The sequence below is a fragment of the Callithrix jacchus genome, chromosome X (genome assembly GCF_049354715.1).
Source record: "Callithrix jacchus isolate 240 chromosome X, calJac240_pri, whole genome shotgun sequence".
NCBI lineage: Eukaryota > Metazoa > Chordata > Mammalia > Primates > Cebidae > Callithrix > Callithrix jacchus.
In genome coordinates this window covers 83,471,574-83,483,050 of record NC_133524.1, presented here as the reverse complement: position 1 = coordinate 83,483,050, position 11,477 = coordinate 83,471,574, and the positions used below count along the sequence as shown (strand labels likewise).

General features: G+C 40.6%; 1 protein-coding gene across 22 annotated transcripts in view; it reads left to right on the top strand.

The window, feature by feature from the left end:
- Window positions 1-223: 223 nt before the first annotated feature.
- CHM (CHM Rab escort protein) overlaps window positions 224-11,477 on the top strand; it is a 190,440-nt gene continuing 179,186 nt past the window's right edge. For 9 of the 22 annotated variants that reach the window (XR_013531401.1, XM_054251396.2, XM_078362371.1 and 6 more), the window contains exon 1: window positions 224-298. Coding sequence is in view for 6 of the 22 variants with exons in the window: in XM_054251396.2 (XP_054107371.1) it covers window positions 250-298 (49 nt within the window). In the remaining 16 variants the exon portion in view is untranslated. Of the gene's footprint in view, window positions 299-474; window positions 721-11,477 lie in introns of those variants that run through there. The other 13 variants (XM_078362374.1, XM_078362376.1, XM_078362370.1 and 10 more) reach the window with 5 other exon arrangements.

Here is an 11,477-nt window from a genome sequence, read left to right as displayed (position 1 = left end):
TAACGGAATAAAAATCTACATCTCTTTTCTATTTCCAGGCTAAATGAGCTACCGCACTCAGCCTGGAAAATGAGTCGAGCTTTTAACTTAAGTGTAAACGTTTTAATACTGTAGTCGCCTACCTGGACCTTCCACCCAAGAACTACAACACCCAGAATGCATTGTTTTCCTTTCCGCCTTCTACCGAGGGAATGCCTAACTTGATCTCACTTCCACAAGTAATAGTCACATGACACGTTTCCCGTCAAGATGGCGGATACTCTCCCCTCGGAGTTTGATGTAATCGTAATAGGGACGGGTATGTGTATCCTGGTACTTACCGGACAAAGTTTAGGAAGACTGTCTTGTTCGTACTTTTTCTGTCAGTGGCGAGTTTTGGGAGAAACGTCTTGGGTCGAGCGTGGGAGGGAGAACGGAAAGGAAGTGAGGTAGTCCGGAGTCAGCGCGGGACTTGGCGGCTACAGGGAGGGGCTTGGACCCGCGGTGCTTATCGCCATTTGAGTAGGGGTTGATCTGGTAGATGTCGATTGCTGAGGTTGGTTGCTGAGGTGATTCCTGTTAATTTCCTTAGAGGGAAGTGGATGTGCAGTGTCATGAAATGGAGGGTCGGGATTTTATCAACGGAGACGATTTTGGCATGACATTATGATTCCCTCCTGTTGATTTCGAGGTGACATTCCCCATCATTTTGTCTCGCCATTTCATAGGACGTTTTCATAGGTTTGTATGATCCTACGGTACATCGCAGCTCAGACACAGCTTCATCCTCAGTTTTACAAGAAAGATGCTCAATTATTGTCCACGTGCGTATGAATTTACTAGGGAAAGCAAACGGATTCTATTGTGTTGAGAAACCTAGGGAATTATATTTTGTTGAGGTAGCCATTATTCCTGCTTTATGGTGCTTAAAGCATCTTGCTTTCTACCACCCATAACTGAATGTGCTGAGAACAAGGTCCTGAGTTCCAGTTCAGGTGTTTGACCTTATCTAACTCTTGTTTTCCCGTCGTTTGTTCTTCATGTTTTGGGTGGAACCAGAAATTCCTCTGCAATTTCTAGTTCACATATTAAATATACAACACGTGGCAGAAGACATGGCAGCAATTGGATTTTTTTTTAAAATAGTGTAATGGATGATCGTTTTAGATGGGATGAAATAGGTTGTTTGGTGGGGTTTTCTACTGTTTGTAGAAAGGTAGGCCAGAGAAGCTCTAGTGGATGGGACCCTGTCCATTGTGTTAATGAATTCAGTTCGTTGTCTTCTCAAACAGCCATGATTAGGAGCAGCCATGTTTTCAGATTGGGAGTAAAAATCATAGCTACCTGTTTCGAATGCCTAAAATTTCCTAATCACTGTGCTAAGCACTTTACAAGCTGGACATAATCCTCACAGCCTTGTTAGAGTAGTAGGTACTTTCTACATTTTGTGGATGAAGAAAAGGGGACTTGGAAAGGGAATTTGCTCAGGATCACACAGCTGGCAAATTTCCAAAGGCCCATTCCATCCCAGAAAAACAGTCAGTGGTTCTGACCCTCAGAGTTGACCCATATTAGTAGAAATGAGAAAACTTGGTTTTAGGCTTTGCTTAGTGCTAGTGTGAATTACTTGAATTGGGAGGGCCAGGTACTTAATCTCTCTGAGCCTCAGTTTCCTTGTTTTTGAATATAGGGAAGGTAAATTAGATGGTCTGTATGTTGTCTAGCAAAAAATGCCTGGGTAACAGTTCTCAGAACAGCACGGACATGTTTCTTCTTAGCCTGAAAATATCTGCATGGCTGCAAATAACCTGGTTGTGGTTGCTATGAACAGATGTTGGATGAGAGCTGGAAAGAGCCAATGGATGATTCATTTTTTTCTTTCCAGTCTATACTAAAACTGAGAACAACATCCATTTTGGAATAGTTGTTATACCATACTTGAGTTTTATATTCTTGCTTTTTTTTTTTTTTTGGTTACCTAGGAACTTGAGGTGTTTTTAACAATTTTTTTAATCAACAGTTTTTTTTTTCAGGTCTGGGTTCAAATTGTAATTGATGTTTGTTCTTATTATGAAGTGCTGCTAATGCTTTTCATAAATATTTCGCCTTCTGTACAGTTCAGAATTGGAATATATCTATTCTGTTAGAATCTGTTATGGTAGAGGTAGGAAGTTACAGTGAGTGACCCAGAAAATTGCATCAGGAGACGTAGCTTATATTTGGAAAAAGACTTATTTTATACTTGTCTCAGTCAGTGCAATGTTATTTTTCAGTGTTTGGGAAGAACTTGTTTGAAGTTAGTCTTAAAACTTAAATTTTTCATATTGTTTATTGGTGACATTCCAGGTTTTATCAAGCACATTGCTTAAATTGCTTAAATTTATGATGTGTAATTTTGTTTTTAGGTACATCAGAAGTGTAAAAATTGAATAAAAGAGTCATTTCCCAAATAAATGATCCCAACCATTCCAATCATTGCTCAATTGGATTTATTTTTTACTGTGCTTGGAATATTTCTTTTGTGAAATAGTTTGCTGAAAGTAGCCTTTAAAATATTTGATTTATTAAATGTACTACCTTGAGTAAATCATAGAAAAAGCAGTGTTTCATAGATTCAGTTGCATTAACAAAAGCAGAAGCAATAATGCATGCATCAGAAATATGAAGAAATAGGCTATTAGATGTCCTTTTTAGCAGATTTAGTTCTAATTAAAATATCATAAAGGGACAATTGCTTCATCAAGTATAATCACGTGAAGACAATATTCTATAATCCCTTTTACCTTGATTAACTTGTATTCTCATTTTCTATAATACAAGATGGAAACTTTTCCTTAAGATCATATTTTCAGGAGATTATGGGAAAAAAAAACTTTGTATTTTCTTAGTTAAGCCCATCTCCTTCTGATTAGAAAATACAGTAAATATGTCTTGAACACCCAAAGATAGAAGAGTAAGATAAAATGAATTCTGAAAAAAATAGAAGAAAATGGAATAAAGAAGGAGAAGCCAATGGAGTCTCAAGGGAGAGGATAAATAGATGTATGTGGTAAGTGTCTAGAAAGTGGTCCTCAGCTTGGGTACAGAATTGTCATTTTCAGTGTATTTTGCCATGTAAAAAGTCATTTAAGTGACAGCTTTGTGGATTATAGACAAGTACCATTGGTTTCAGGTTAAAAATAGTCCCAGTAACAGAACATCTTACTGGAGGTGACTTATCTGGCAACCTGTGTAATCTGCAGCACAGCAGAGCCAAGAACTCAGCAGAAGAGCAGGCAAGATGGAAATTACAAGATCTGTTTGATAATATTGACATGCTTTATACATAGGGGAATCCCTGAGATCATCACTTAGAACATATTTATCCTTATTTTAAAAATAGTTCTAGCAAGCTCAGCATATTAGAGCCACTCCCTTAGAAGATACAAGGAATATTAACAACTTCTGCAAAGACTGTGTTTGGTGGGGGGTGCTATTAGACATATGAATGACCATTTATGTCCGTATAGGAAAGGGAAGAGAGAAACACCTAAAATGCAAACCTACATCAACATCAAAAAGGCCTGATAACATTTAGGGTAGTGAGAAATACTCATTTTTCAGATCATCCAACCCACATTGATTGAGAACCTAGTCCCTTCCCTTGTGAAGTTTACTGTGTTGCCTGTTCTCGGGAACTCCTTTGGGCTTCCTAACAGTCATATCCCCAAAGCTGTTCTTAAGACAATGCAGGCTTTTCATTGCATCCTTCTTTTTTTTTTTTTTGAAAACCATATAGAGGTTCAGCCTCCATTTTTATTTCCTTTTAAAAGCACACTGCTCACATTATCTTTTGGAGTTCTTCCCCTAAGATGGGCTGCAGAGCAGGTTAGCTTAATTTTTCTCCTGCATAGCATAAACACATAGATTCTTTTGATTTAAGAATTCCCCCCACCTGCCCCCCCAGCATGGTGGCATGGGCATGTAGTCCCCGTTACTTGTGAGGCTAAGGCACAGGCATCCCTTGAACCTGGGAGGCAGAGGTTGCAGTGATCTTAGAAGGTGCCACTGCACTCTAGTTAGGGAAACAGAGTGAGACTGTCTCAAAAAAAAAAAAAAGTTTCATTGGCCAGGTGCAGTGACTCATGCCTGTAATCCCAGCACTTTGGGAAGCCGAGGCAGGTGGATTGTTTGAGCTCAGGAGTTTGAGATCTCAGCCTCCCAAGTACCTGAAATGGGCAACACAGCAAAACCCCATCTCTACAAAAAAAATACAAAAATTAATTGGGTGTGGTTACACATGGCTGTAGTCCCAGCTACTTGGAAGGCTGAGGTCGGAGGATTGCTTGAACCTGGGAGTTTGGGGCTGCAGTAAGCTGTAGTTGTGTCACTGACCTTCAGCCTGGGCAAAGAGCAAGACCCTATCTCAAAAAAGAAGTTTTATTGCTAAACATTATGGGGAAAGAGAAGGGATAACAAAAATAAACGTGGGGGAGATTACAAGGAGTATTCCCCCTAAATCCTGATTACCTTGCTTAGCATCATACAGTAATAGATGTGGCAGCATGGTGTATGGTAATCATGTGACCATCCTATTGTGTGACTTTGGGAAAATTACAGAATTTCTTGTGACACCATTTAGTTCAAATGTAAATTGAGAGATTTCAATAGGTGATCTCCAAGGTAGGGGTCTACCAGCTCTAAAATTATCATTTTTTATATCTGTGACACCATGTTCTTGAAAAAAGGCTAAATTGTGTTCTTGTATAGTCTTTTTAAGAAGTAAAGTCAGTGTTTAATGTACTTCAGAAATTTTTCTATCAAAATGGCTGTTATGATTTGAATATTTGTCCTGCCCAAATCTCATGTTGAAATGTTACCCTCATTGTTGGAGGTGGAGCCTGGTGGGAGGTGTTTGGGTCATGGGAGCGGATCCCTCATGGCTTCGTGCTGTTCTTGCAATTGTGAATGAGTTCTGGCAGGATCTTGTGGTTTATTTTTAATTTTTTTTTTTGAGACAGAGTCTTGCTCTGTCACCACGGTTGGAGTGCAGTGGCACAGTCATGGCCCACTGCAGCCTTGACCTCCTGGGCCTAAGTGATCCTCCCACCTCAGACTACCAAGTAGCTGAGGTCACAGACATGCACCACCATGCCAGGCTAATTTTTAAAATTTTTGTAGAGACGGGGTCTCCCTGTGTTGCCCAGGCTGGTTTTACACTTCTGAACTCAAGCAATCTACCTGCCTCAGTAGCCCAAAGTGCTGGGATTACAGATGGGAGCCACTGTGCCTGGTCGACTAGTTGTTTAAAAGTGTGTGGCATCTCCCCATACTCTCTTGCTTGCCTTGCCTTTCACCAAGGGAGATTCCTGCTTCCCCTTTGCCTTCTGCCATGATTAAAAGCTACCTGAGGCCTCCCCAGATGCCAGTACCATGCTTGTACAGCCTGCAGTACTCTGAGCCATGTAAACCCTTTTTCTTTATAAATTACCCAGTTTCAGGCATTCCTTTATGGCAACACAGGAATGGCCTAATACAACGACTGATTAGAAAAGACATTTTCTTGTTATTTTATTTTATTATTATTTTTTTGAGATGGGGTCTTGCTCTGTTACCCAGGCTGGAGTACAGTGGTGCGTTCTCAGCTCACTGTTACCTCCACCTCCTGGGTTCAAGTGATTCTCCTGCCTCAGCCTTCCAAGTAGCTGGGACTACAGGCATGTGCCACCATGCCCAGCTAATTTTTTTTTGTATTTTTAGTAGAGATGAAGTTTCACCGTGTTAGCCAGGATGGTCTTGATCTTCTGATCTCGTGATCCACCTGCCTTGGCTTCCCAAAGTGCTGAGATTATAGGCGTGAGCCACCATGCCAGGCCAGAAAAGACATTTTCTTTAAAACGATGGACTGCTTTTTTCAGAAAAGGTCATGTAGGTAGCACAGTACCATTCCTTGATGTTGGTGAATTTAAACATTAAGGTAGTTAACCTTGATTGGTAGCTCATTGACTTAGGATGATGCTGGAATAGCATCACTTCTCTAAGCCTTGGGGGATAGTACTATTACGGGAGGTATTGTGAAAACTTATGTTTACCAAGTATCTGTGCTAGCCTCAACACAAGTGATTTCCTTTATGTCTGTTTTAATCCTCTCCCAGGATGCCTGGGTGTGGTTCGCACATCACAGGATGTCCATGATCCTCCCTGTGTATTTTGAAAATCTTCACATCTATAGAGTAGATTTTTAAAAATTGTAAGATGCCACCTATTTGTGCATCATGAAGTGAATCCCAGCTTTATAAAAATAAGGCAGAATATATTACAATGCATGTAGTAAGGATGAATGTTGTTTTATATATATAACATATACATAACATATATATATAAAACATATACACATACACATGTTCTTGGAGAGGGCAGGGTCAAAAAGTTTAGAGACTAGAGTATATTGATCAGCTGAATGACGTAGTAAGAGTGAATTGGTATTTCAAAAATCCTTTAGTTTTACAAATGCCATACCTTACATATATTTTTTTTTAAACTTTGACATGCACGTATCTCATTTGAGCAGTATAGTGGAGCGATTGACAGTGTGGCTCTGGAATCAGGCATGCTGGGTTTGAATCCCAGCTATTCCACTTTTATCATCTTAGACATTTTCCTGAATCTCTTTATGCTTCAATTTTCTACCTCTAACTAGGATAAACTTCACAAGACTGTGTTGAGGATTCAAGGAAATAATTCCTATGAAAAAGCTCAGTAGGTGCTCATAAAATGCAGTTGTTTGTGTGCTTTTAATGCCATACTGAGGTGCTTTTACTACTACTTTTATTTCACAAATGCTTTCTAGGAAGGGCTCACGATTTCCGTGAAGAATGGTGGAAGGATTCAGTTGTCTGATTTATGTTTCCTGTTTTCTCATTGGCTGCTTGGTGGGAAAGACCTTTATGTGTCTATTGTCACTGTTGCTGTCAGATTTCTTACCTAGTGGCTTACCGGTTTTCTTTTTTTCTTTCTTTTTTGTCTTCATGTCTTTTGTTTACCAGCTTGCATTATTTATCATTTGTTTTCCTCATAGTTTTTGAAACAGATTTAGCATTTGTCTTATTTGAGGTATAGTATGAAATACTTACTTCCTTGTCAATGTAAGAGATGCTATAGGAGTGAAAGATAGCCTGCGGATTTTCTGTTCTGAAAAATGCTTTGCCCTTCTTCAGGCATTTATTGATGGAAAAGTATGCTTTTGTTTGCTTCCAATACCTAGAAAAGTAAAGAATTATCTAACTCTGGAGAAGACTTTCTGGGAGATGCTTACCCTTCTCTGTAAATCATGAATTTGAGCCAATACCTCAGAGAGAGCCACATCTGTTACTACAGTTTCCTCTGCTGCATCATTTTCTCCTCCCATGCCTCATGTCATTTTTCTCATTTTCTCCAGTGTTCTCATGATGTTTTGGATAACAGGCTACAGCAATTAAATTCAAATATGGCAGCTCACCATTACATTCTCATGTTTAACATAAAATCCCAATGCACAGAAACAATTATAATTCCATATAATTGACCTGTTAACTCATGTTAAATCATCTGCGATTCAATTTCAGTGCATTCTTTAACCTAAAAGTTAGTCTGTGCCTGTTCTGTATGTAAATATATTTAAAAGTAAAATAGGCTAAAAGTCACTGTTGGTGCTCATTGGAAACATTTTGGGGGCATTTACTTGTGGCTAGCAAAATAGGGATGCCTTGAAAGGTTGATGTTTTGTTTTTGCTTTTCTAATAATTTCATTTAGAGCTTGGTGTAAAAAGAGATGATAATCTATCACAGATACTGCTTTTTTAGAGCATGATTATGAGAGCTAACATGTTATATTGAGGCTTTTTTTTTTTTTTTTTTTGAGATGCAGTCTCCTCTTTTGCTCAGGCTGGAGTTCAGTGACGTGATCTTGGCTCACTGCAACCTCCGCCTCCCAGTTCAAGCGATTCTCCTGCCTTAGCCTCCTGAGTAGCTGGGATTACAGGTGTACACCACCACACCCAGCTAATTTTTGTATTTTTAGTTGAGATGGGGTTTCACCATGTTGGTCAGTCTGTTCTCAAACTCCTGACTTCATGATCTGCCAGCCTCAGCCTCCCAAAGTGCTGGGATTACAGGCGTGAGCCATTGCATCCCACAGAGGCTATTTTTGATAAAAACAGTTTGCAAATAGAGAGGAGAAGAGACCAGGGGCAACTTGGCCAGTATGGTGCTTCATGTAAGTGTTTCATCTCATACTGGATATTATCAGGAGCAAGAGCTGAAGTTCATAGTGTATTATTTTACTGATTTGGTTTTTATCACATTTTAAAAGGTACTGATGAAGCAACATATTTTCCTGACCCCTTCGTGGGAGTTGTGAAGGGGGTGCCCTGTTTACTCAGCCCACAGCTCTCAACTCCTCATGGGAGGGAGTACGTGAGTGAACAAGGCAGGAACTGGAGTACACGAGTGCTGGAGTCAGCTGGCTGCTCTGGTGACAGAAGGAGTGAACTCTACTCACTTGGACCTGCTGCATTTCACCCCTCACAAGAAGGGGCATGGAGTTGAGCAGGTGCAGAAGCTGGGGCAAGTGCTTTTGGGCACTGCAGGGGAGTCAACTCTATGCTGGCCCCGCGGTCATGTCTAGGGGGGTGGTGCTCACAACCCCTGAAGCTCCAGAGGGAGTGTTACAGTGCTCTTTAAGCTCTGCCATCCCAGAAAGCTTACGGGTTAACAGCTCAGTGGGCACTCTGCCTTTTTGTGTGAATCAGCCGCCTTCTGCCAGTGAGTGCAAAGGGCAAATGTGACAGCCCTTTGGTGTCCACACTCGTGGTTTCTGAGTTCTTGTCTGGCATCCAGTAGAAATGAGGTTGCACAAGTGAATTGAAGGATGGTAGATGCAGGGGATTTTATTGCCAATAGAGATGGCTTTTAGTGGGAAGGGGAGCTGCAAAGTGGATGGGGCGGGAAGGTAATCTTCCCCTGAATTCCAGCTGTCCCTGGCTGGATTCTTCTTTGAAGTTACTCTGTCAAGGTGTCCGTCTGAATTCAGGCTACTTCTCTCTGATGTCCAACAGTAGTCTCCAATGTCCAACTGCTTCTCCTCTCTCTGCGGGCTAAGCCAGGTTTATTTTTTAATTTTTATTTTGAGAAGGATTGTCGCTCTGCTGACTGTGCAACCTCTGCCTCCCATGTTCAAGCAATTCTCCTGATTCAGCCTCCTGAGTAGCTGGGATTACAGGCATGTGCCACCATGTCTGGCTAATTTTTGTATTTGTAGCAGAGATGGGGTTTCACAGTGTTAGCCAGCATAGTCTCAATCTGCTGACCTCGTGATCCACCCACCTTGGCCTCCCAAAGTGCCGTGATTACAGGCATGAGCCACCAAACCTGGTGAGCCTGGGGTTTCTATGGACACAGGATGGGGTATGGGGTGGGGGCATGGGTGGTTTTGGAAAAGGCCAGATTCGCAGAGGAAAACAGGGATATAAGTTCTCACTTTGTGCCATGGTTTCAGGCTTGAGGGTGGGGTTTTCTCAGGGACCTGCCCTTTTCTGTCTAGAATTTCCCTGCCTCCTGTTGCTATCACTAACGTCTACTCTTGCTTCTGAGTAGTATTCTCACCTGTATTTTTTTTTTTTGTCCAGGACAGTGTTCTCATTGAGTTATTGTGACTATTAGTTAATGGTGGTTTTAGTCATTTTATATTGCTTTGAAATGTTTTGAATCATGTTCTGTGATCTGACTTTGCACATTTTTAAACTAGTCTTTTATTTGTGGATTTAAAATCATGAGAAATTTACATAAGCTAAAGTATAGAGAAATAAGGTTTTACACATGGATATCGGGCCTGTTAAGAAGATGCTGAACTGTGAGTTCAAATCCGTATTTTCTACAACTGTGTTACTTTGGTTTAAGCTACGTAAACAAAATCGATGATAATTAGAAAGTTAGTTTTAGTACTTACAACACACTATCAAACACATGAAAAATACTGTCTAACATTTGTTATGTGCCAAGCAGTGTGATAAGCCCCTAAAATGCATGATCTCATTTTCACAGCAACCCTGTGGTAGATACTATATATCATCTCCATTTTACAAATGTGGAGCCTGAGGCTTTGGTAAGTTTGATGTAGGTGAAACAGTTAAGACCGAAGTTTTTCTGACTAAGGTTGAGGTATTAGATTGAGTTTGCTAGAATCTTACAATTGAAAAAATACCTCATAGTATCAAGATTAGATTATTTTGCCCACATTTGTGGTTGGAAGTTGTTTTATTTTGGAGAGTTACCATTGCTGACATTAAAATCCTGATTCCAACAGTAGCCCCATGATGTCCGCTTATTATTGATAGCATCATGACATCTGTGTCAGCTTGCAAACCTTCTTTTGATGAAGGTGAACAGAATGACTGGTTGTGTTTATACCTTGAAACTGAAGAGGGAATCAGCCACTAAAGCAATGGCCGGAAATGGGATCAGAGATTACAGTTATGTTTTAAGACATAATTTGTTTCAGTAGGAATTCTTCATTGATCCTGTAAACCAAAAGGTCTTAATCAATTTAGAAAGTTCATTTTCCCAAGGTTAAGGGTGCGCCTGTGGCACAGCCTCAGGTCCTGATGATGTGCTCCAGGCGGTGAAGGCACGGGTTGATTTTACACATGTTAGGGAGACATGAAACATCAATCAATATATGTAAGATGTATAATATGTTGGTTCCATCAGGAAAGGCCAGACAACTCGAAGCAGGGAGGGGGCTTCTGGATCACTGGTAGATAAGAGATAAACGAGGAAAACGAGGAATAGTCACTTATGCCTTCATCTGTGGTGAATCAGTAGGGCAAAGGAAACCATCAGATATGCATTTGTCTCAAGTGAGCAGAGGAATGACTTTGAGTTCTGCCTGTCTTTAGTGGTTCACAAGGAATTTCCTTGTGGGCAAATTGTGAGGGAGGTATGTAGCTGTTTAAAAATCATTGTAGCGCCGGGTGCGGTGGCTCATGCCTATGATCCTAGCACTTTGGGAGGCCGAGGCGGATGGATCACGAGGTCAAGAGATATAGACAATCCTGGTCAACTTGGTGAAACCCCATCTCTACTAAAAATACAAAAAATTAGCTGCGCATGGTGGCACGTGACTGTACTCCCAGCTACTCAGGAGTCTGAGGCAGGAGAATTGCCTGAACCCAGGAGGCGGAGGTTGCTGTGAGCCAAGATCGCACCATTGCACTCCATCCTGGGTAACAAGAGCAAAATTCTGTCTCAAAAAAAACAAAAAAACTTTGAAGCGATCTTATTTAGGAATAAATAGAATAAGAGACAGGTTTGCCCTACGCAGTTCCCAGCTCGACTTTTCCCTTTGGCTTAGTGATTTTGGGGAGGTTGGTTTTCCTTTCACAATCCCAAGGTGTATAATTTCCCACTGAAATATTTGTGCATGTGCTGGGGTTTGCCATTTTGTATCTTTTTTAATGTTCTTCACTTGCAAATTAAATTTT